Source organism: Rutidosis leptorrhynchoides, chromosome 9 (genome assembly GCF_046630445.1).
Source record: "Rutidosis leptorrhynchoides isolate AG116_Rl617_1_P2 chromosome 9, CSIRO_AGI_Rlap_v1, whole genome shotgun sequence".
NCBI lineage: Eukaryota > Viridiplantae > Streptophyta > Magnoliopsida > Asterales > Asteraceae > Rutidosis > Rutidosis leptorrhynchoides.
In genome coordinates, this window is record NC_092341.1 from 12,955,163 (window position 1) to 12,983,072 (window position 27,910).

Below are 27,910 nucleotides of genomic sequence, written 5' to 3' on the forward strand. Positions count from 1 at the left end.
CGACTCCGTCACTTGTGGGAACGTTTTGTTTAATAGTTGTAGCCCGATGTTCTTGTTCTCACTTTGGTGAGAAGCGAACATTACTAATCCGTAAGCATAACATGCTTCTTTATGTTGCATGTTAGCCGCTTTTTCTAAATCACGAAGTCCAATATTCGGATATATTGAGTCAAAATAATTTCTTAACCCATTGCGTAAAATAGCATTTGGGTTCCCCGCAATATATGCGTCAAAGTAAACACATCGTAACTTATGGATTTCCCAATGTGATATCCCCCATCTTTCGAACGAAAGCCTTTTATAAACCAAGGCATTCTTGGAACGTTCTTCGAATGTCTTACAAACTGATCTCGCCTTAAATAGTTGTGCCGAAGAATTCTGACCGACTCTAGACAAGATTTCATCAATCATGTCTCCGGGTAGGTCTCTTAAAATATTGGGTTGTCTATCCATTTTGTGTTTTTATACTGTAAAATAGACAAGAGTTAGATTCATAAAAAAATACTTATTAATACAAGCAATTTTTACATATATCATAAAGCATAAGCACACTATATTACATATATTACACTACACGAATACAACTATCTTATTCCGACTCGCTTGTTTCTTCTTCTTCGGTTTTGGTTCGTTTTGCCAAGTTTCTAGGGATATATGATGTTCCCCTAATACGAGCCGTCGTTATCCACATTGGTTTAGAAAAACCTGGTGGTTTAGAGGTTCCCGGGTCATTGTTACAACTTAAGGACTTCGGGGGTTGACGATACATATAAAGTTCATCGGGGTTGGAATTAGATTTCTCTATTTTTATGCCCTTTCTCTTATTATTTTCTTTTGCCTTTTTAAATTCAGTTGGGATAATTTCTATAACATCATCGGAATTCTCGTCAGAATCCGATTCATCGGAGAATTGGTAATCCTCCCAATATTTTGCTTCCTTGGCGGAAACACCATTGACCATAATTAACCTTGGTCGGTTGGTTGAGGATTTTCTTTTACTTAACCGTTTTATTATTTCCCCCACCGGTTATATTTCTTCATCCGGTTCCAATTCTTCTTCCGGTTCCGATTCTTCTTCCGGTTCCGACTCTTCTTCCGGTTCCTCTTCGGGAACTTGTGAATCAGTCCACGAATCATTCTAATTTACATTTGACTCTTCATTATTATTAGGTGAGTCAATGGGACTTGTTCTAGAGGTAGACATCTATCACATAATATCAAACGCGTTAAGAGATTAATATATCACATAATATTCACATGTTAAAAATATATAGTTTCCAACAAAATTTGTTAAGCAATCATTTTTCAAGTAAACACGGTCGAAGTCCAGACTCACTAATGCATCATAACAAACTCGATAAGACACACTAATGCAAAATTCTGGTTCTCTAAGACCAACGCTCGGATACCAACTGAAATGTCCCGTTCTTATTGATTAAAAACGTTCCATATTAATTGATTTCGTTGCAAGGTTTTGACCTCTATATGAGACGTTTTTCAAAGACTGCATTCATTTTTAAAATAAACCATAACCTTTATTTCATAGATAAAGGTTTTAAAAAGCTTGACGTAGATTATCAAATAATGATAATAAAAAATATCCTGTTTACACACGACCATTACATAATGGTTTACAATACAAATATGTTACAACAAAATAAGTTTCTTGAATGCAGTTTTTACACAATATCATACAAGCATGGACTCCAAATCTCGTCCTTATTTAAGTATGCGACAGCGGAAGCTCTTAATAATCACCTGAGAATAAACATGCTTAAAACGTCAACAAAAATGTTGGTGAGTTATAGGTTTAACCTATATATATCAAATCATAATAATAGACCACAAGATTTCATATTTCAATACACATCTCATACATAGAGATAAAAATCATTCATATGGTGAACACCTGGTAACCGACATTAACAAGATGCATATATAAGAATATCCCCATCATTCCGGGACACCCTTCGGATATGATATAAATTTCGAAGTACTAAAGCATCCGGTACTTTGGATGGGGTTTGTTAGGCCCAATAGATCTATCTTTAGGATTCGCGTCAATTAGGGTGTCTGTTCCCTAATTCTTAGATTATCAGACTTAATAAAAAGGGGCATATTCGATTTTGATAATTCAACCATAGAATGTAGTTTCACGTACTTGTGTCTATTTTGTAAATCATTTATAAAACCTGCATGTATTCTCATCCCAAAAATATTAGATTTTAAAAGTGGGACTATAACTCACTTTCACAGATTTTTACTTCGTCGGGAAGTAAGACTTGGCCACTGGTTGATTCACGAACCTATAACAATATATACATATATATCAAAGTATGTTCAAAATATATTTACAACACTTTTAATATATTTTGATGTTTTAAGTTTATTAAGTCAGCTGTCCTCGTTAGGAACCTACAACTAGTTGTCCACAGTTAGATGTACAGAAATAAATCGATAAATATTATCTTGAATCAATCCACGACCCAGTGTATACGTATCTCAGTATTGATCACAACTCAAACTATATATATTTTGGAATCAACCTCAACCCTGTATAGCTAACTCCAACATTCACATATAGAGTGTCTATGGTTGTTCCGAAATATATATAGATGTGTCGACATGATAGGTCGAAACATTGTATACGTGTCTATGGTATCTCAAGATTACATAATATACAATACAAGTTGATTAAGTTATGGTTGGAATAGATTTGTTACCAATTTTCACGTAGCTAAAATGAGAAAAATTATCCAATCTTGTTTTACCCATAACTTCTTCATTTTAAATTCGTTTTGAGTGAATCAAATTGCTATGGTTTCATATTGAACTCTATTTTATGAATCTAAAAAGAAAAAGTATAAGTTTATAGTCGGAAAAATAAGTTACAAGTCGTTTTTGTAAAGGTAGTCATTTCAGTCGAAAGAACGACGTCTAGATGACCATTTTAGAAAACATACTTCCACTTCGAGTTTAACCATAATTTTTAGATATAGTTTCATGTTCATAATAAAAATCATTTTCTCAGAATAACAACTTTTAAATCAAAGTTTATCATAGTTTTTAATTAACTAACCCAAAACAGCCCGCGGTGTTACTACGACGGCGTAAATCCGGTTTTACGGTGTTTTTCGTGTCTCCAGGTTTTAAATCATTAAGTTAGCATATCATATAGATATACAACATGTGTTTAGTTGATTTTAAAAGTCAAGTTAGAAGGATTAACTTTTGTTTGCGAACAAGTTTAGAATTAACTAAACTATGTTCTAGTGATTACAAGTTTAAACCTTCGAATAAGATAGCTTTATATGTATGAATCGAATGATGTTATGAACATCATTACTACCTTAAGTTCCTTGGATAAACCTACTGGAAAAGAGAAAAATGGATCTAGCTTCAACGGATCCTTGGATGGCTCGAAGTTCTTGAAGCAGAATCATGACACGAAAACAAGTTCAAGTAAGATCATCACTTGAAATAAGATTGTTATAGTTATAGAAATTGAACCAAAGTTTGAATATGATTATTACCTTGTATTAGAATGATAACCTACTGTAAGAAACAAAGATTTCTTGAGGTTGGATGATCACCTTACAAGATTGGAAGTGAGCTAGCAAACTTGAAAGTATTCTTGATTTTATGTAACTAGAACTTGTAGAATTTATGAAGAACACTTAGAACTTGAAGATAGAACTTGAGAGAGATCAATTAGATGAAGAAAATTGAAGAATGAAAGTGTTTGTAGGTGTTTTTGGTCGTTGGTGTATGGATTAGATATAAAGGATATGTAATTTTGTTTTCATGTAAATAAGTCATGAATGATTACTCATATTTTTGTAATTTTATGAGATATTTCATGCTAGTTGCCAAATGATGGTTCCCACATGTGTTAGGTGACTCACATGGACTGCTAAGAGCTGATCATTGGAGTGTATATACCAATAGTACATACATCTAAAAGCTGTGTATTGTACGAGTACGAATACGGGTGCATACGAGTTGAATTGTTGATGAAACTGAACGAGGATGTAATTGTAAGCATTTTTGTTAAGTAGAAGTATTTTGATAAGTGTATTGAAGTCTTTCAAAAGTGTATAAATACATATTAAAACACTACATGTATATACATTTTAACTGAGTCGTTAAGTCATCGTTAGTCGTTACATGTAAGTGTTGTTTTGAAACCTTTAGGTTAACGATCTTGTTAAATGTTGTTAACCCAATGTTTATAATATCAAATGAGATTTTAAATTATTATATTATCATGATATTATCATGTATGAATATCTCTTAATATGATATATATACATTAAATGTCTTTACAACGATAATCGTTACATATATGTCTCGTTTAAAAATCATTAAGTTAGTAGTCTTGTTTTTACATATGTAGTTCATTGTTAATATACTTAATGATATGTTTACTTATCATAGTATCATGTTAACTATATATATCCATATATATGTCATCATATAGTTTTTACAAGTTTTAACGTTCGTGAATCACCGGTCAACTTGGGTGGTCAATTGTCTATATGAAACATATTTCAATTAATCAAGTCTTAACAAGTTTGATTGCTTAACATGTTGGAAACATTTAATCATGTAAATATCAATCTCAATTAATATATATAAACATGGAAAAGTTCGGGTCACTACAAGGTCATAGTGTATCATAATCCTAATGCTTGAGATCGACATACAAAAGTTATCCAAAGTCGTTTCAAAAAGTCAATTTTGACAATAGTTCAACAAAACGAGACATACCTTATATAAGGAGTCATTTACTCGGTTGGTAATATTTAAAAGTTCACTTTATCAATCTCATAAACAAGTTGTTTAAATCTTAATTGCAGATTCAAAAGCAATTTCAATTAACGTCAATCATAATTCAGTTGATCATATCTTTTAATCCGTTCATCGAAACTATTCGGTGTCTAAATGAAAAGTTATTGATTTTTCGCCAGCTTTCCGAAAACATATATATCATATACCTTTTACCAGTAATATATGTATTTAATTCGTGATTCATTATAAACTGTTTAACGACGAAATTTAGCATACAAACATGTATAAATATATATACTCGAGCACTAGACATGGATACACAATTAATGTATAAAAGATAAAATATAAATGCTTACGTATCAATATTGTGATTCAATATTGCAGAAAAGTACGTAGACATAACATAGATGATAACAGTAGGTTTGACTTGTAAATAATACCCATGAACATTAGCCATAACCTCCATAGCTATAACCCATAATTTTCTTAACTTTATCCCGCTCAAAAACCCATTTTTGAAAGTGACACGCTCATAACCTCGTCGTAGTATTTTATGTATATTACTAATTAATAATTAATAATACTAATAATTAATAAGATTAATAATAATATTAATCTTAATAATAATAATAATAATAATAATAATAATAATAATAATAATAATAATAATAATAATAATAATAATAATAATAATAATAATAATAATAATAATTTAAATACGGAGGAAGTAACATAAATAAATATGTGTGTGATTGAAATGAAATCGTTTGAATTTATAGAACCTTTTCTGAAAAAGTACCCCATGCGATCGCATGGGATTTGTGCTTCAAGGCCATGCGATCGCATGGCACCCTGGGACAGCTCACAAATTTTTAACTTCTTGTTTGTCGACATAATATTTTATAATATATATAATATATATAATTTAAATAATTAATTATATATTATATTAAATTCATGTGCATAGTTGACTTGTAATTTTCGTTCCGATGACTCGTACGTTATCACTCGACTTATGTCCCGATTCCGGTTTCTCGAACGCATTTTTGTACGCTTAGAAAACTCGCAATTTACGTTTTGTGACTCGTACCTTTGTCAAAATATAGTCTTAAATTATCAATAAACTATATCATTCAAAGTGTATCTTAAACTTTCGAGTGTTTTGGTCGTTTACTTCTATAAATCGTTGTCTCGCTATTTGTTAATATATATATATAATAACAAATCGTTTTATGACCAAGTTAATATATATTTTCAACATTCATAAACACGTTTTAAATATACGTCGCAAGTTATTCATATAATTAATATTCCAACTTATCATATATATTCAAATAAATATTTAAACCAATAAGTTTAATGTACAGTATCAAACAATTAATATATTGTTACGTTTTCAAGTTATAGTATATATATATATATATATATATATATATATATATATATATATATATATGTATCTATATACATATAATTGTTCGCGAATCGTCAAGAATAACCGAAAGGTATTTGAATATATGAAAGTATTTCAAAAATTTTGAGATTCAGTTTTACAGACTTTGCTTATCGTGTCGGAAATGTTAATCATACAAAGATTAAGTTTAAATTTGGTCAGAAATTTCCGGGTCATCACAGCCGGTAATATCATGCGAAGGCGATTCGAGAGAATTTTGGCAATTATCTTGTAATAACTACCAATTAAGCTTATTGGTCTAAAATCGCCAAGGCCTAGAGGATCGGTTTTCTTTGGGATCAAAGTGACAAACGAAGCGTTGCATCCTTTTGAAAATTCGCAATTATTCCAAAACCAATCAATTGCAACAATGAGATCGCCTTTGATGATATCCCAATACTTCTTAAAAAATCGCATGTTGAACCCGTCCGGACCCGGTGCTTTCGTGCTACCACAATCAAAGATAGCATCGTGTATTTCATTTTCATTGAAGGGAAATTCTAACGCATTTGCATCATCATTTGAAATTGAGGGGTAGTGAAGATCCTCAAGGCTCGGTCTATCTATCTTAGGTTCCTTAAAAATGTTGGTGAAGTGATTGAATGCCGCAAGTTTAATGTCTTTAGGATTCTCGTTCCAAACCCCGCTGATAGTTAAGCCTCTGATATTGCATTTGATGTTTCTTCTGCGAATTAGCGCGTGAAAAAATTACTATTTTCATCACCATCAAGTATCCACCTAACCCTAGCTTTTTGCTTAAGCATTTTCGTCTTTATCGCCTCCTTTTCGAGCCACTGTTTTCGTGAGTCAACCCACAATTTATGCCCGTTCGCATCTAATACCCCAGATTCGGCTTGTATTTCCAAATTGATCGCATTGGTTTTTAATAATTCGATCTCACCATCAAGATTATTAAACTTGTTAGTGCTCAATGACCTTAAGGCTTCTTTGACGTTTTTCAGTTTATTCCTATACATACAATCTTTTCTGCTGATATTGGTTACGATTTTATCCCAAGCGTCCTTGATAATTTGATCAACCTCCGCTTCATCTAACCAAGCGTCAAAAACCTTAAAGGGCTTCGGACCGAAGTTTTTTTCCTCATCTTTTATCATGATCGGACAGTGGTCTGAGTGTTTTCTCTCAAGGGCAATTGCGGAGAGATTAGACCAAATATTTGAGAATTTCTCACACACAAGGAAGCGATCTAATTTGCTGAATTTTAACCCGTCTTCGCTAACCCGTGTAAAGTTCCTGCCGCCTAGGGGAATTTCTAGTAACCGGTTTTTGTGGATGAAATCATTGAACATTTGTGCTCGCGCGTTGTTGAATTCACAATTTAATCTTTTGCACGGGTCTCTTACTTCGTTGAAGTCCCCACATAATAACCAAGCTTCATCATCACCATCATCAAGTAATCTAGTGAGAGATTCCCACAGAATTCGCTTGCTTGAATCATCGTGTGGACCGTATATATTGAAAATGTTTATTTTATCACCTGTACACCTCCACACACCTCGTATTTTACTCTATTGATTAAAGTTTAATCGTTAAGTTTAATTATATTGTTTGGGCATTTAATAAGGGAAAATATAGAATGGAAAAATGAGGGTCGTTATAACTCCTCGACACATTATCGAGAGTTATCTCCACTAAGTTCTTCTCAAAACTATGGTGGAGGTCCTTTTACAATAATTGGCCCTTAATAAGCCACATCACCACTGTCGTTGATCACTCAAAAGATTACTTAGATCACATATGTCTTCACATATGACAAACATCAATTATCCACTAGAAATGTGATCAACTTCCTAGGTCCCTTTAAGGAGTGTTAAATCCTTAAGTACGATGATGTACTTATCACAAGATCACGAATTCTCCAATAAGGATTATACTATTTCTTTGATCACTCTAAAGAAAGTTGTTTACAAATCAGGCTCACAAAAATATAAATTAAGCACTGAGTTTACATATATAATTCTATTATAAAAATGAAAACTATCTCCCTCGATGATTACCGTCTTGAAGATTTGAATTAAGCTTCGGTGTGTCACTTTGATAATTGAATTCTCAATTGGAGAGGTACAATCTACAAGTTTTGAAGGTATCTTCTTTTTATAGATGGACAGAGAAGCTTAGAAGACTTCACACGATCGATGATGAATTTAGTCGTTAAGTTGACCGTGTTGAGGTGTTCTTGAAATGTAGCCGTTAGAATTCAAATATGACCTTTTAACTTGTTCTTCAAAAACCATAGTCGCTAGAATACACGTATAGCCGTTTACTTGTTTTGTTTTTCTAATCGGGACATTTGCCAAATCTTGTTACATATAAAGGCACGCTTGAGTTTTTTTAATAAAATGTTTACTTCATCTTGAACCACATATTTTGATGTAGACAATGCCTATACTAGACAAGTAAGCATCTTTTTCATGATTTATTCATTCATTTCATAAATTCAACTTATTTGTTAAGTTAATTTCATACCTTGATCAATGTTTTGTAAGATGTGTAGGGTTCAAGTAACCAAAACGTACAAGAGTAATTAACAATACACAATGTATACTAAATACTTGGTATTTAGTAATATGTCCTAGAATGGGAGAAAGCAACTCCTACTTGGACTTGAATTACTATTAATTTATTACTCCGTACTTGAATTTAAGACATAGATTAAGCCACTTATCGGGATAAGATTAATTAGATAACACTTGAAAATAAATTATAAGTGTATTGAAGTTTCCTAATCCTTATGATGTGGATATATAAGTTTCATTTGTCTTAGTATTTCTTACGAACAAGGTTTATAGTATATGATTTGAAAATCTCACTATAAGCCTTCGTTTGTTAATTTAGGATGAAATCAACATAAGACGTGTTATATTAAGCCAGGAGAATCATGCCGCTTCTTAGTGGCCAACAAAGCTGATAGGTCCCTAATTTGTGTTCACAATGGTGTTATTTGACAAAGGTTTTATGTGATTTAAATGGTGGAAACAAAGTGTTTTAGTGGGTTTTCATGTATATTAAGTGTGGAAGAAGATTGCGCGAAAAAGAGACTTGTTTAAGTGGGTTATCATGTATATTTGGCCGTTGAAGACTTGTTTAACAAACGCCTTTTATATTTTTGACTCGTTACAACAAGTTTAAAAGTGTGGTCGCATGCTAGAAAAAATGGAGGTTTATAAATTCGTGTTATTTACCATGCTTATACGTTTATGGATAATGGATCTATTGTCATAATCAAAACACATAGACATTTAACATTTAAATATTTGATGTGACATTATTAACCAACAAGTTTGAAAAAAATTAAACTTAAAAATTTATGCCTTTTTAATAATGTTGTAAGTTTTTAACATTGAATACTTATGAAGCCACTTACAATGGTTTCCAAGTTTAACAGAAATTATACCCGCCACATCAGCGTTACATTAGCATAAACCCTTTAACATTTTTTTCATTAAACCCTCACTATCATACAATTCATTTCAAACTAAATATACCCACAAATATATCTATAAAATATAAAGTGTACAAGCAATTAAACACAAGATACAAATAAAAAAATAGTATGTCCACCTTTTTCCGTCAAAGCCTCGTTGCAGGAGTGGCTGAACCTCCATTAACAACTTGCTCCCACTCTTTGTTATTACTCTGGCGACCGTTAACGTGGAGTTTAACACTCCATTGCATCCAACCTAAGTATTTTTAACTGAATCATATATTTTTTTTATTCTCATATCTTTTCTAGTTTATAAAAAAAATGTCACATAAAATTCAAATGTCACATACTTAGTAATTAGTTTTTTTTTTTTTTTTTTTGATAAAACACACACCTACTTTTATTATGACGGAACTTAAATTTATAGCCTCAAAATTAATGACAGTTTTGAATACTGTTGGATCCCCACATAATTAGTTTTATAGTGCAATCTAACGATCACAAATCTAAAGCCTAGAACACATGCCAAATAACCACACTCCGAACAAGAACATAAACTAACAAGAACAAAGTTCATTATAAGCTTTACCACACGTTTAATATTATATTTATGTAGTAATGTACTCCGCAGTATTGTAGTTTACGTATTTCTTAAGTGGTAAACTATACGAGTATTTCTTAAGTGGTAAATTTATGACGTGACAAAGACAAACTTTACCGCAACATTTTATTAAGGAAACTAACGTTACTGCTTGCTTTGCTTCACACTTAATCTTTAGTTACTTACAAGCTAATTACCTTTAAATGCGGTAACTTTGGAGTTTGGAGGATTAATAAAGGTTTAACTTTATGAATAAGGAATGGGGGATGATTCTCACACACACTTTTTTGATCCTCACACACCTATTTTAACCTTTTACTCTTCTAATAATACTCAATTGGTGTGTGAAGATCAAAAAAGTGTGTGTGAGAATCATCCCCCATAAGGAATAATGAAGTTAGAGTGTTAATAATTCAACATTAAAATTGATGGATATATCATTGTTTTTAAAATAAAATAAAAACACACACACAGTTTAATTGTTTGTGAGCGTGTTTGGCGCACCAGCTTATGAGAGCTTATAGGAGCGTGAACTTATGATTTTAATAAGCTTCAAGTCATAAGCTTTGTTTGCTAGACATAAAAAGTAGAGCTTATGAAAATTATAATTTCTTATAAAATAAGCTACTTATAGTGGCTTATTAAAAAAATAGAGCTTATGAACTGAAAATATACTCCAATTAGAATTTAAACCTTTTTTTTTTTTAATAAAATTAGACAATTAATTTAAAAAATTTCAAAATGAAATACGGAATGAATTAAGGAAGGAGGGAGTAAAAGATACTACTAATACTTAAAAGATGATCAATCTATCAATTTTCAATTTAGATTTATTTTTAGCGAGAGATAATAATCATAACATTGGAAGGTTAATTAGACCAAGTTGCTGTATGAAGAGGGAGCTGAGGTGATATGGTTGGTATGTATGTGTATGTGCAGTCTAGTCTATATCTATACATAAATACAAATAGACTCCTATATTATATACAGATAAAAACATTTAAAAAAGTGTAAAAGAATATTTTTTTTATATGCTTTTTGGTGTTTGGTTTAGAAAGAAAGTAGTCATGCTTTTGCTTGTCGAAACAAACAAATATATTGGGAAGATGTTGTGTTGCGTGTTTGTATGTGTAACTACATACATACATACATGAATACATGATACATACACAAACTGAGTGCTTGTTATTTGTGTGTTTTGAGTGAAAAGGAATCTTTCTCTTTCTTTTGATTTGTATACACTTTTCCTCATTTATGCTTAATTTTTTAGTCACCCCTTCTACCTGTTCTTCCCTATTGGTCTGTTCTGTGCTCTCTTCAAGATTTTTCAGACACACAGCTTTAGACAGCATATAGCCATAATCAAAGCATACTATACATACACACACACTCTACGTACAGACAACAGAGAAATAATCAAGAAAAGATATTCTGTCTTACAAATCCCAAAAAGAAGTTAACTTTATCAGCCTATATCCACACCCATCTCAATCTCAAGTACTGTTATATTAATTTCTTAGCTGTTTTCATTGCAACATCTGCTTTTTGTTTTTCTTGAAACAATTTTAAGAAAATACATCTGGTGGGGTTGTTCCAAAAATAAAAAAGTTTGCATTTTTATGGTTCTTTAGTGTGTGTTGTTTAATGTTTTGAACTGGGGTTTGCTTTCTTGGGTTTTTATAAGCTTGTGATATAAAGGGTTTTAAGAAAAGAAGAATCTTTTGGTGTTTTTTCATTTGGTTTGAAGTAAAAATTAGTTCTTGTAAGTTTCTTGAAAGAAAAAGTAAAAATGGAAGGTGGGTTTTCAAGAATGGATGGTGAAATCCATCCAAAGCTGTTGGATTTGATTCCTAAAGAGAGAAACTGGTTTGTTAACAAAGATGATGATCTTTATGATAATGGGTCAAAGAGAAACCATGAAAATGGAGATGAAAATAAGCTTGAGTTAAGGCTTGGTCCACCTGGTGTTGAAGATTGGTCTCTTTCTGATGAACAAAAAAACTTCAAATCACTAGAAAAAGCAGTTCATAAAAGGTACAATTTTATCTCCTAAATTGAGAATAATTTTAGAGATATGTATTGGATGGTCCATGCATGTAAAACAGCTCAAATTCATGTTTTTTTCTCTTTTTAGATTTCTTCATTTTTTGCTTTGTATGTATCTGTTTCTTATTTGGGGATACTGACCCAACTCATGTAGTTTTGTTTTGTTATGTTTGGACACTAATGGTTGTACCCTGTTTTTTTTTTTTTAAATTATGTTCCATATTAAGTTTTCCTATATTATGAGTGTACTAGTTTGTTTATAACCATACTTTTTTGAATTTTAGACATTAACTTCAATATATTTTAAAAAAAATGTGAATCCTTATGTTACAATATGAATGTTTCTTGAATCTTGATGCTAATTAGAGGCCTTAAACTCTATCTTTACTTAACACTATGAATGATTCTTGAATTTTGGTGCAAATTTATAGACTTTATGTAACAACATAGGTGATTCTTGAATTTTGGTGCAAATTTATAGACTTTATGTAACAAAATAGACCATTCTTGAATTTTGGTGCAAATTTATAGACATTATTTAACACTATTTGTATTTTGACAAATTTGTAGAAGTGCACCAGCTCCTGTGGTTGGATGGCCACCGATTAGGTCATTTAGGAAGAATATTGCAAGTAGCAGCTCAAAACAAGCATCACCTTCTAATTCACAAAATGGGCTTGTTTCAAACAATCCAAAAAAGGACAAAATAGTGCAAAGTTGCCAAACCCAAAAAGGTTTTTTTGTGAAGATCAATATGATCGGTGTTCCGATTGGTCGAAAAGTGGATCTTAATGCTTGTGACAGCTATGAAAAACTCTCTGTTGCTGTTGATCAACTCTTTAGAGGACTTCTTGCAGGTTAAATATTTTTACAAAATTTATACAAATTGTTCAACAAATATATACATAATGTCCACCTCTGAATTTTCAATTTTTTTTCCTACACCACTCGCAACCGCAAGGTCTCCATCGCGTGGGTTTGTTGTCTATACTTTTGTCCTTTACCCGTTTTGACACTTTTTGACCCTTTAACATTTCGGACCCGAAAACATATCCTAAGTCGAATCTGGAAAAAGACGGAAGTCGAATCCCGAAAGAACCGAAGAAAACCGACTCCGAAAACCGGAACTGGATACTACCGTCTTCTTGTAACCGTATTTTTTTACCTGGTACCGGTTCCAAACCTGTTTATGTGTACCTCTAACCTATATACTGCTAGTTCAATGACACTTTTGTTAGGTGTGATGTCTTATTTCAAACTTTTCTTACTGGATCGTAGCCATATCGAAATTATTTGTTAATTGTGTTAACACAGCTCAAAAAAATACATCTGGAGGTGGGATTAATGGTAATCAAGAAAACGAAAAGGCGATAACGGGGTTGTTAGACGGCCAAGGAGAATATACTTTAGTATACGAAGATAATGAAGGAGACCGGATGCTTGTTGGCGATGTCCCATGGCAGTAAGCATCTCGATTTACGCATTATTCGCTTGTAACATTTGTAACTTGTCAAAATATTAATAAACTGCAAGTTGTTCTTTCTCAGTGCACACATAAGTCTAAAAAAATACAATGTCTTTGTCCTTAGATTCCTTAACCAGACTGGCATATTATTCTTTTTTTAAAAATATACACACATTAGATTCTTGTTGTGTGGATTTGACTCTAGCTTAAACAGGGAATTTTAGATCAAGATGATGTTTTTTTACCACCTATACTTAAACTAATGCAAGTGTGTGTACATTATTGGAATTTAATAAAGCATGTTGTTAAAGACTGTTTCTTTGTCTTGTGGCTTCGCAGCATGTTTGTTACCACTGTTAAGAGGCTGCGGGTGATCAACAGTTCTGAAATTTCTAACATACGTTGTAAGTTAACTTTTTTCTTTAACTAACGGTCGTACTCTATATTTCTATTTCTATTATAAGTATTCTAGCACCAATTTTGTTGACCGTTTAACGGTTGGTTGCAGTGGGGGGTAGGTCAGAGAAGGTGCGACTTTGATGGCGGTCGACGGTTAATGGTGTAGGAGTAGCTTTTGCTGAAGCGTTTATATAAAAGTTGCATTGAAGAAGAGACTTTTGCTGTGTTTTATTTATGGAGTAGCAAGTATTTGAGAGCTGTTCCTTAGGAAAAAGAAAAGCTTGCTGTTATTATTATTATCCGATTGAAGAATCAACATGTATAAATTGTTTCTTCTGATCAAATTTTCGTCAGAATTTGTGGTAGTATTGTTTAAAGTTGTGGTCATATGAATTTAGATGTTAGTATTATCGCATTTCTAATTATTTTTTTGTTATTTTCCGTATCACAATGATAATCCCACAACCTCCCCTACAATCTTTTTAGGGTGTTGGCAATTATTTGAACAATTATCACAACCACTGGTGCACAAAAAAACTGAAATGATCCGACCCGTCTGATCCAAAACCGGATCAGATAAAAACCGGATCTCATAAAATCCGGTTCTGGATCTAGGATCTGACCGGATCCAAACGGGCACAAAAACTAAAAAAAACCGGGATATTTTCCGAATGAAAACCGGACAAGATCCGGATCATGTTTTAGATCCGATCCGGATTCGGTTTTCGTTTGAAAAAAATAACCGTTTTTTTGAAAAATTTGGCCCTTTTTTTTGGCTTTTTGAGTGTGTTTTGACCATTTACCCCCCACATTGTGTATTATTATAAATATATGGTAGTGTTTAGGTTGAAAATGCACCAACAAACACTCAAATTTCTTTCTAAATCACTAAATACTCTTTAATTACACTATAATTACTCTTCAATATCTACTTATCCTATAATGAATGATTCACAAGCTTCCGGTTCCGCTTCCGTTGGAACACCTTCACTTAGTTACACCAAGGCGGATATTGACTACAAAAAAGAAACAAAGCGAAAAGGTGAAGTTTGGTCTAAATTCGAGTTGTGTGTAATGAAGGATGATAACGAAAGAGCTCATTGTACATAATGCTCGAAGTTCCTAGGTTTTTCGGGTAATACTACCTTAAGAAAACATCTTGAAAAAAGTTATAGCGCAAACGCAAGAGACCCGACACAATAAACACTTCGGCAAGATGGTTCGATTTTTGAATACGATGTCGAAGCTCTTCGGCAAGATCTGACAAGGTTTGTCATTCAACAAGGGCTTATTTTCAACATTTCAACAATCCAAGGCTTACAGTGCTAATTCGGAATCGACTACAACCGTGATATAATAATGTAAGTCGTACTACCTTAAGACGTGATGCCTTTAATTATGAAAAAAGCTAAAATTGAAATAATTGAAGGTTTTCTAACATATAAACATAGTGTTTCTATAACTTGTGATGATTGGAGCACCCCACATGGAACGACAAATTCTTATTTAGCCGTTACCCTTCATTGGTCTCATCCCGATTCGTGGTTTCTAATGAAACGGGTTATCGATTTCAAAATATTTGCTTATCCGCGTAACGGTAATAATATAAGAAAAGCCGTGCAAGACACTTTAGAATAATATAATTTAATCGATAACGTTTTTACAATTTCGCTAGATAATGCATCTAATAATGATGCGGCCATTGATATGTTAAAACTAGCAATTAAACCGATATGGAATAGTGCATTTTTTTCATACACGTTGTATTTTTCATATTATAAACTTAGGAGTTCAAGATTGTTTAGTTTTTTGTGGTTGCTAAAAGATTAATTTAGAAGATTATTAGTAACGATTTATCAATCATACGAGCAATCAACGATATCATAACTTTAAAGGAACATTCAAGTAGAGGCATAACCCTTAACACAATTGCCCATGTATTAATTGCATCGGATATGATTTCCGCAAGACCATTTACATTTTACACTAATTATCCACGAATTTACACACCAATTTATATTGAGCCCATTATCATCCAGGCCCAACCACTCTAACCCATTCTCAACCTAACTCTTTAACCAACAATTAGTTCACCTGCTGTAACACATACCACACAACCTCCAGGCTCCAGGTGAGGTAGTAAGGAATCCACCACCACCGAAGTTACCAATTACCATCAGCACCATCTTCAAAAAGTAAGATGTCTTCATACAATCGGGTCAAATTCAAGCCCGTGGGATAAAATCAATGCCAATGTGGATCATCCCATGGTGTGGCACAAATTGCACAATGGTTGTGAGGTTTGATGAAAATCGAATACAATATTTTTTCGCAACCATGACTATCAACAAGAAAACACCAACACACGGATCAAGAAAGAGTCCAAACGGCCAAATGATATCTGGCCTGTCTCAAGTTTTCTTACTTGAAGCTCTCAAAAGTCAAAATATAGCAGTAGTGATTAAATCATTAGCCATTCTTTAGAGCCAAAGTTGTCAATGGTCCCCAAAAAAGAAATAACTTTATTAGACTATATCCATACCCATCTCTAGTACTGTTATATTAATTTCTTAGTTGTTTTCGTTGCAACATCTCCTTTTGTTTTGTTTTGTTGAACCCACACTAGTGGTCAAGTAGTTCACACCTCTTTGCACTTATGTATTGGATGAAGGTGGGGAGGTCTCAAGTTCGAGTCTCTTCCCTTAAAAATATTCGTGAGATTTATTTCCTAATAGACGAATTGCCCCGGGGTGGTTTTACCGACCCGTCTGCCCCTAGGGATGGTATAAGGTGCGGATCCTTGTAATACGGTTCGGGTTTTCGCCCGAAAGCGCGTGCATGCGTGCGTGGCAAATGAGACTCTTGAGAGTATTCGATACCAACAATTTGTCTTTTAAAAAATAGCATCTCCTTTTGCTTTTCTTGAAACAATTTTAAGAAAATACAGCTGATGTGGTAGTTACACAAACAAAACAGATTGTATTTTTATGGTTCTTTATTTAGTGTACGATATTTAAAGTTTTGCAGTGGGGTTTGCTTTCTTGGCATATATAATAAATAATAAATATTTCGGATTAATTGGGTCAACTGAGACCCATACTCTCAAATTTGGGTCAATTAGGTCAACATTTCGGATTAATTGGGTCTTTAAAAAAATTAGGCTTAGCAATGTAAATCAAAATTTAAAAAAAGATCCAAATGAGTTTCTCTCTAACCTATTGAGTCCTATATAAAAAATAAGGAATAGATTTAATGGGTATCAATACTCAAAGATCAATGAATAGAAATAGGTCTAATGGGTTTTGTGAATGGGTCAAACGGGTCAAGCATTAAAAGTTTCATCCGCCAAAAATTTATGAAAACATACATGGTTATATCATTAATTATGTATATTAATATTAATATTTCTTATGCATATATAATAAATAATAAATAATAATAACGAAAATAATGTAACAAATGTGAAAAACGATGTAACCCAATTGACCTGTGACCCATTTTAACCCATTACCCAAACCGACCCAACCGGACCCATTTAAAAAATTGACCCGTTTGACCTATAACTCATTTCAACCCAAAACATTGTTGACCAGTTACCCAAACCGACCCAATCTGGCCCGTATGTGAAAAGTGAAGCAATTTTTGGGTTGAAATGTGATCTGAAGGGTTTGAGAAAAGAAGCAATTTTTGCTGAGTTTTTCATATTGTTTGCAGTAAAAATTAGTTCTTGTAAATTTCTTGAAAGAAAAAGTAAAAATGGAAGGTGGGTGGGTATTCAAGAATGGGTGATGAAATTCATCCATGGCCTTAAAAGGTACAATTCCATCTCCTAAATTGAAAATAATGTTAAATAGTTTAAACTAGTTATCGAACCCTCGCTTCGCGCCGGGGGTTCGGTTTTCAATGTATTTTATTGCGTTTAGTAAAATTATTTTGTGGCTAACGATGATGTCGTTGAAGCGCAATTCGAGTCGAACTAAAAGGTACAACCCGTGAGAGATTTAAATGTTATTTTAAATTAACAATATATGTGCACCTCCGCGTTTCGCTATGGAATTGTCGATTTTAAAAAATTTAACGCAAAATCAACGTGTATGAAAAGTACCCCAAATATTTAGCGTTTTTTAAAAAGCGTCCGTTTTGCGTATAGCTAGTGACATTGTGTTCCTAAAATTATTTCGAGTTTAACGATGGTGTCGGAAAAATTTAACTCGTTGCGAGCGAGAAGATATGACCCGTTGAATATTTGGGTGGAGTTTATTTAAGTTTTTTTTTATGAAAATGGTTATTTGACACTTTACCCCCTGTTTGGGGGGTCGAATTGAATTTTTTCAAAAAAGTGTGGAGGGCATTGTGGTAAAATGAAATTTAGTTAAAATAAAAAAGAAAGTGGAAAGTCGAAAAATGCCCCTTATTACTATTCATAACTTTTGTGTGTTAGTTAATATGTAAATTCATGTTTGTTCTCTTTTTGGATTTCTTAATATTTGCTTCATTTTTTGCTTTGTATGCATCTGTTTTTTGTTTGAGGACACCGACACCACTCGTGTAGTTTCGTTATGTTTGGACACTAATGGTGGTACCTTGTTTCAAATTTTTTAAAATTAAGGGTGCGTTTGATAAAACTGAATGATTTAGTACTGAATGATTCAGAATCTGAATGGTCCAGAGCCTCTGAATAAGGTTTGCTCTGAATGAAAATAAGCTGTTTGATAATTATTTAGAATGAACGATATGAACTGACTAAAACTACCTTATTAATGTGTGACATGAATAAAAAATTCAATATACTTGTTAGTTAGGTGATCAGGATATGATTTGAAAAAAATATTATAGATAATTTAGGCTCTTAATGGTTAAGAGAGTGTTTCATCTCTGAATGGTTCAGAGCTGAATTCTGAACCATTCAGCACCATATGTCATTCAGATGTCAGAAACAAACACACTGAATGCTGAATGGTTCAGCATTCAGTGCTGAACCATTCCATTAAGAGGCAAACAAACGCACCCTAAGTCTTCCTATATCATGATAGTTATCATCATAATTAGATAGGCATTTACATACTAGTAGATCAATGACACTTTTATTACGTGTGCTTTTCTTACATAGGATCCTTTCCATTATCTAAATCTAAATATAACTGAATTGTAACGTAAATAGAGTGATACAATCATACCATAAATTAAGCCAATTACAACCCAAAATAATAAAAAGAAACCCGTTGAGCCAAAACATGGTAGAATCAAATATATACAATCCAATCACCTCCGTACTTGGAATAAACAGGCGAGAAAGTATTTAGAGAAGCAGGATACCTTTCGGCGTGTGAAGTTACTGTGCAAACTCGAGTGAAACAGGCCGAAACCAAATGTTTAAGCCATCGGTTACAATATCAACTAGTTCACGTTTCAAAATTGGTCGACTATAAATTATATATGGAGTTCATGAAACTTAATTATTGTTTTTTATTATTTATCGGAAACGGGTTTTTATTTATCAATTTTAAAATTTAAAATTTAATAATAATATAATTTAATTACTATTATTTAATATTTTATAAATTATATGGGTTTAGCTATTGGTCAAAATCCAAAAAAACCCTTTTACACGAACCTAGAAAAACTACTGAGGTAATGAAATGAAATCACATTTAACGCCAGTTTTCATTTTTAAACCCTAAAAAGCTCCTTTGATTGTAAAATAAAATAAAATAAAATAAAAAAAAAACCTCATGGCAATGGCGACAATGCCACCGGAGGTTTGTGCAGAAACTTAATTAAAGATAGTGCAATATTTAACGTTGGTTTAAATGGATGTTTATCAAATCCTGGTTTTATAGATAGAACAGTGAAAAAATCGCCGAACTTACTTTTTGAAAAAATAGAAATTACCCTGTATTTTATATTGAATGACCTTCGGTAATTGTCATGACCCGAATTTTTCCATGATTATATATTGAACAATATTAATATTTACATGATTAAATGTTTCCAACATATGAAGCAATCGAACTTTTTAAGACTTAATTAACTGAAACGAATTTTATGTAAACGTGTGACCACCCAACTTGTCCAATGATTCACGAACGTTATAACTTGTAAATAACATGATAATATATATATGAACTTATATATATATTTAACATGATGAAATGATAATTAAGTATCTCATCAAGTATATTAACAATGAACTATATACATAAAATGAGACTACTAACTTAAGGATTTCGAAACGATATATAAACGTAACGATTATCGTTGTAATAACGTCTTAATATTTATATATCGTATTAAGATATATTAACACACTATGTTATCATGATAATATAACAATTTAACATCCCATTAGATATAATAACAATGGGATTAATTACATTTAACAAGGTCGTTAACTTAAAGATTTCGAAACAACACTTACATGTAACGACTAACGATGATTTAACGACTCAGTTAAAATGTATATATATATAGTGTATTAAGATGTATTAATACATATTTGAAAGACTTCAATACATATATCAAAACACTCTTACTTAACAAAAATAATCACAATTGTATTCCCATTTGTTTTCATCAAGAATTCTACTAGTATTCGCTCGGTATTTGCACTCGTATTATACCCAGCTTCTAGATGTATTTGCTATTGATATATACCAATAAAAATCTGCTCCTTAGCAGCCTTAAATGATTAAGGAACATGTGGAACCAACCATTTGTCAAGTAGCATGAATTATTTAGCAAGAAAACAAAATTAGGAATCTTTTCTTTCTTTATGCATACACACCATTTCTTCATTCCATTTTCTCATACTTACACTCCCAATTCTCTCTCAAAATACTTCTAACTTCATACTTGATCATCTCCAAGTATTTTCCCCATCATTTAGCTTCAATTACAAGCTTTAATCAATATAAAAACAACCTAGAATCAAGAAGTTGCAAGATTACTTTCAATCTTTTTAATCCAATCAAACAACTCATCAAAGATCAAGAACTTCCATCTAATCTCAGTAACTTTTCATTCTTAATCAAGGTAATAATCATATCTGTAACGACCCAGAATTTTCCAACTTTTATTTATTAATATTTATTATTAATACTTGTGCTTTAATAAATGTATTTATATACATTTACTTGTTATCGTATTTGACTTACAATGCCCGACTTGTCTTTGTGACACGCGTACTTTTCACGAATAATATTTTTGAATATCATTTACATTCATGATTATTTATTATTAATCATTTTATATTAACTAGTGTTAGTGGTTAATTACTTAGGCCTTTTATTTAATTGTTGATTACTTGGGCTTGGACTTTTATTACATGGACTAGTAAGCCCACCCTACACCCATAATGGACTTGTAAGCCCATGGATTATGCTACTATTACATTAAACATAAGCTTGGATTAATTAGCTTAATGAAGAGACAAAGTACTACAAGCATGCAAGACCATTTCTCCATACACTTTAACTTGTACCTCATTCTAGCTAACACCATTATCCCACACTAGAAAGCAAGTTTTGACTTCCCCTTTTTACCACCCAATACCGTCGGTTTTGAGAGCTAGGAGGAGAGATCCATTTTCATTTTTACTTGTTACATATTTGATAGTTTACCTCACTTTTATACACACATTCAAACACCACTTCAATTTTCTCTCTTATTCTCTCTAAAACTTAGTAAGTAACAACATTATTCCTCTTCCTTTTCTCCTCTAAAAACCGTAGCATATAGCTACATCATCATCATTTGCTTGTTGATTACTTGTTACTTGTGTTTGTTGGTTGTTATTCAAGATCAAACTTCCTAGTTTGCATCTCCATGAATCTTGCTTTCTTCAATCTTTTGTTTGATGAAGAAACAAGAACAAGAACCTAAAACTTGTTAGTTTGTGGTTCTATACCTAAGTGTTTTCAAGATCTAGAGTTCATAAACTTGATGATTTTCTTTATGTTCATGTTTTGTAGACTTGAATTCTTAAGATCTAAACTTTGGTTTGAATCTTCTCAAGTATGAAGCAAATATGAACATAATACTTGTAGCTTTAATTTATTTCTTCATTTCATTTATTTAAAGTTGTGATGTTGATTTGGTCAAGTATTACTTGATCTCATATTTCTTGAAACTACTTTGTAAGTTCAAGAACATGTAAGTAAAACTTTTGATTATAACTTTGTACACTTATGATAGATCTAGACTTTTGGGTCTAGGATCTTCAAGATCTAACTAAGAATTATGTTCTACAAACTTAAGATCTTGTTTATATAAGTTTACTTTCAAGTTTATAGCTTAATATTACTTTTATAACTCATGTATGTGTTGGATCTAAGATCTTGATGCAACTGTGGTTCATCGAACTTCATACAACTCTTAAGTGAGTTGTGCTACATGTCTTAGACTTGCACTTGTGTTATGATGGTCAAAACTTGGTTAAGATGATGCAACCCCATCAACGAGTTGTACACTTGAAGCTATACGCATCAAGGATGAGAACCGTGATGAGCATCAAGAACCCACCGGAACACCATTCTTACTGTTTCTGGAACTGACCAGACTACCTGGGCTACTGGAAAGTTGATTTTCAGTTAGTTCGGTTCGAGTAGATAATTTTCCGTTTAGACCTCGTCATAATCCGAGTTACGGTTTAGGATCTATGGCCTCCCGAAACTCACTACACCCTGTTAACGTTGTGCTGAAATTTCTGACCTACTCGCACTTAAACCGTCACCACGGTCAAACGAAGACGAGTTTGGTTCTGGAAATTGGTCAGTACCTAGGGGACTAATATACGGAGCCATGGCCACTGGTCTCACCTCATTTCAGTTTGTATAGAGGTCGTGGCGACTGAACGAAGTCAGCCTTTGTTTCAAACCCTAGTCTTTACTTGGAACTTACTTTACACTTTTTGTTAAATGATGAATGATGATGATATTTAAAACCTAATTTACATACTTATAAACCTATTGGGACGATTTACTGACTTAGTAACTTTTGACTTAGGTTGAGGACCTTTTCGGACAAACATACTTGCTTACCTTTCCCGTGTCAACTTTACTACTACTTTCCACTGTGAGTTATATCATCCCTTTTTACTTTAGCTATTTTGGGAACTGAGAATACATGCGCATTTTACGTTTTACATACTAGGCACGAGTACTTAAACTTTATATATGTGTGGGTTATACAACGGCATAAACTTTCCCCTTAGCTCGGTAACGTTTAGTCATTGGTCTTTGAACCGATGAACGCGAATCTTAGATATGGATTCATAGGGTTTGACATCCCCACTCGGGCTAGTAGCGATAGCATTTAACGGGTGTTTAATACTTCGTAAACATACGCACTCGCCAAGTGTACTTTTAGGGGGTGATAAACGTTAAGTTAGTTACCAAGTGCCCACGGTTAAACATATACTTTTCATACTGTTTTGAAACGCTGTTGAAGCACTGAAATCTCGTGGCCTACCTTACATTACTGTTATACTTAAACTATAGCTCACCAACATTCGTGTTGACGTTTTTAAGCATGTTTTTCTCATGTGCTTAAGGTTTGCTTGCTTCCGCTGTTGTACTAGTCATGCCTTGTAGACTCCGCTGCGCTTTAATAGAGATGTCACCGCATGAAACATTTTGTCTTACATTCAAACTTTGTTACTTTTGAAACGATGTATTTGTAACGACCTATGGGTCACGTACTATTACTGCTTGCTATTCGTAGAAGCATACTTTTGGTTGTTAAACATTTGACGTTGGTTAAAACGTCACCTTTATTCATGAATGCAAACTTGTTTTGAAACAGCATATAGTATTTGACCTTGTAATGATCCTATTGTTGATGATTCGTACACGATGGTTTTGTACGGGGCATCACATTTGATATCAGAGCCAGGTTGTAGGGAATTAGGTTGCATTAGTGGGTCTGGACCGACCTGAGTAGGATTCACTAATAGGACTAATCTACAACTTGCTAGTTTACTTGTTTCTGCGGGACTTACAGCATGCTGCTGCCTACTTTTACTGCTATATGCCGTGTACTGTTACTTGGTTTTCACTACTGCATGATATTATTTGCTTTCGATTGCATGCTACTTCTGTAGGATTCATTGTTATTGCCATGCCATACATGATTTAGACTGTCGTAGTTAATTTGCCTAATACGTGCTTGCTTTATGACTTACTGACATGGAAAAAGTTATTTTTCCTTGTTCAGATGTCGGATGCCCCGCCCACTATCATTCACTTAGAGAGCGACTCGGACTCATCGGCCACCTCACCTACCGTTGTTGCTGACTCGATCCCGTCATCTACACCTTCCAGTGATTCTGGCGCTTCATCCTCCGGAGCTAGTAGCCATGCACCCGGCCCAGTGATTACCTCAGACGGAGCCGAGGACTTACAGGAGATTCCAGCTCCACTTGTCCCAGGAGCCTCGGAGCCACAGCACCATTCCGGTGGTGCTGTGATTTCCACGAAAGTTGGGGAAGGTCCAGTCCGTAATGAGCGTAACCATTGGTGCCGACGCCTTCCTGATGGACGTCTCGTGCCGATCGGGCTCGCCAGATATCGACAGATGATGGCCGCCCGAGGAGAACCACCCGTGCAGCCACCCCCAGCCGATCTAGACGACCCATCATCCGCCGATTCTTCATCCGACGACTCATCCTCTGACGACTCTAGTGACGAGGATTCAGATGAGGACCCTGATGATCCACCTGTACAGCTGATAATGCTAAAAACGAACATATATTTCATAGCATTATTCCTCAAGAAAGACAAGATTTTAGTTGGTATTGTTCGATTTACAAGCGATATTCGTTTAAATTTTAAAAAGAGAAGATAAAAAGCAGATTCGACAAATTGAAGACAAAAAGGTCCAAAAAGCTCAAAAGTACAAAAGACAACTAAAAAGGTTCAAAATATTGATGGGGAACGTCTCAAAATGACAAAAGTACAAGTTACAAGACGCAAAGTACACGATATAAAATAATACGCGAAGACGTCCGAAAATCCGGAACCGGGACCTGAGCCAAGAAGAAACGCCCGACGCAACGGACCAAAAATATCTAGTCTACTATGCACAAGAATATATATAATATATATATAATTATATATAATTATATTATATATTATATATTATTATTATATTACGTCGGCAAGAAGAAAACAAACCAATTTGGCTGGATCCAGGGTGGCCATGCGACTCGCATAGCCAGAGGCACAAAATCCATGCGAGTCGCATGGTGTGAAAATGCTGGTCAGGTCCTATATAAAGCCAGTTTTCTGCCGAGTTTTACACACATAATTTCAATCTCTCTCAATATATACGTAATATATATATATAAAATTTATATTTTAATTTTAATTTTAATTTTAAATCCTAATAATAAGGTTATGTTAGCGAATGTTGTAAGGGTGTAAGTCGAAATTCTGTCCGTGTAACGCTACGCTATTTTTAATCATTGTAAGTTATGTTCAACCTTTTTATATTAATGTCTCGTAGCTAAGTTATTATTATGCTTATTTAAAACGAAGTAATCATGATGTTGGGCTAATTACTAAAATTGGGTAATTGGGCTTTGTACCATAATTGGGGTTTGGATAAAAGAACGACACTTGTGGAAATTAGACTATGGGCTATTAATGGGCTTTATATTTGTTTAACTAAATGAAAGTTTGTTAATGTTAAAATAAAGATTTACAATTGGACGTCCCTATAATTTACCATATACACTCGATCGGACACGATGGGCGGGGTATTTATATGTACGAATAATCGTTCATTTAACCGGACACGGGAATGGATTAATCGCCACTAGAATAATTAAAACAGGGGTGAAATTACATTCAAGGGTAATTGGTGTAATTGTTAACAAAGTAGTAAAACCTTGGTTTACACGAAGTCGATAACCTGGTGTATTCATTAAACAAAGTATTAAAACCTTGTTACAATTCGAATCCCCAATTAGTTGGAATATTTAACTTCGGGTATAATAATAATTTGACAAGGACACTTGCAATTTATATTTATGACTGATGGACTGTTATGGACAAAAACCAGACGGACATATTAAATAATCCAGGACAAAGGACAATTAACCCATGGGCATAAAACTAAAATCAACACGTCGAACATCATGATTACGGAAGTTTAAATAAGCATAATTCTTTTATTTCATATTTAATTTCCTTTATTTTATATTTAATTGCACTTCTAATTATCGCACTTTTATTTATTGTTATTTAATCGCACTTTTAATTATCGTACTTTTTAATTATCGCAATTTTATTTTATCGCATTTTTATTATTCGCAATTTTAATTATCGTTATTTACTTTACGCTTTAATTTAAGTCTTGTATTTATTTTATATTTTACATTAGGTTTTAACTGCGACTAAAGTTTTAAAATCGACAAACCGGTCATTAAACGGTAAAAACCCCCCTTTATAATAATAATAATATTACTTATATATATATTTGTATTTTTATAAAAGTAAATTAATAAAGCGTTGAGCTTTGTTTAAAGATTTCCCTGTGGAACGAACCGGACTTACTAAAAACTACACTACTGTACGATTAGGTACACTGCCTATAAGTGTTGTAGCAAGGTTTAAGTATATCCATTCTATAAATAAATAAATATCTTGTGTAAAATTGTATCGTATTTAATAGTATTTTCCTAGTAAAATATAAACTATTTTGTATACACCTCGCATAACATCAAGTATTTTTGGCGCCGCTGCCGGGGAACGCCGAAGCGAAACGCCATATTTTTAAATTTTAAGTTATAATTTGTTTTTGTAAAATTTATATTTTTGTTTAAAAAATTAAAAAAAGTAAAAAAAAAAAATCTTTTAAAATCGAAAAAAAAAAAACATATTTTAAAGTGTATTTTAAGTTTTTCTTTATTATTTACAAAATATTAAAGTATTTGTATTTTATTTTAGTATTTTATTAAGTTTTTATTTAAATTATATATTTATATCTTATATTATATATAAAACAGAAATTAAAAATAAATATTAAATAATTACGTGACCTGTCATTTGAACCAGTCCAATTGAACCAGTTCAGGGTGTCCATGCGACTCGCATGACCCACCCCCTTATTCCATGCGACTCGCATGAAGGGGTTGACCAGGCCACATCCAAACCCTAATCACGCATTTATTACGGATATTATTTAATTATTATTACTTAAACCCTAAAACTATTATTATTATTATAATTAAGTTTTTAATTTATTTAGTTATTTTTACTTTTGTTTAGTTTTATTATTTATTTACTTAATACTATAATATAAAAAAATATAAAAATAATATTTTTATAAAATCTAATATTTTTATAACTTTTTATAACTTTTATATTTTGTTCCTTTTTAATCGTTGTAGCGTAATATTTGTATCTTTTAGCTCATATTTAATTTTAAACTTAGTTTTTGCTATAGTAATTTTTACTCCTAGATTTTTAGGCTTTGCCGTAGAATTCCTTAAGTGCTTTTTCTTTAGACTAAGATTTAGGTGCTTTAGAATTTTGCGACGCCTTTTTAAGTTTTAGTTTCTTTTTAAGTTATTTCCATTTGGGATTTAGTTTCTCCTGTAAGCCTTAATATTTTTAGACACCTTTTACTATGTATCAATTATCATTCCAATTAGTAATTTCAATTTGCGATTATAATTTTAAGTTAGTTGTAGTAATAAGGTTAGGTTAG

General features: G+C 32.6%; 2 protein-coding genes across 2 annotated transcripts; one reads left to right on the top strand and one right to left on the bottom strand.

Moving 5' to 3' along the window:
• Positions 1–6,936: 6,936 nt before the first annotated feature.
• LOC139867757 (uncharacterized) lies at positions 6,937–11,642 on the bottom strand. Its single transcript, XM_071856112.1, has 2 exons — positions 11,574–11,642; positions 6,937–7,773 (listed from the first exon to the last, which is right to left on the bottom strand). The coding sequence occupies exons 1-2, from the start codon at positions 11,640–11,642 to the stop codon at positions 6,937–6,939; spliced, it is 906 nt and encodes a 301-aa protein (XP_071712213.1).
• LOC139866052 (auxin-responsive protein IAA18-like) lies at positions 11,448–14,595 on the top strand. Its single transcript, XM_071854181.1, has 5 exons — positions 11,448–12,324; positions 12,907–13,193; positions 13,651–13,798; positions 14,141–14,205; positions 14,310–14,595. Exons 1-5 carry the CDS (start codon positions 12,080–12,082, stop codon positions 14,339–14,341), a joined length of 777 nt encoding a protein of 258 aa, XP_071710282.1. The 5' UTR covers positions 11,448–12,079; the 3' UTR covers positions 14,342–14,595.
• The last annotated feature ends 13,315 nt before the right edge of the window (positions 14,596–27,910 follow it).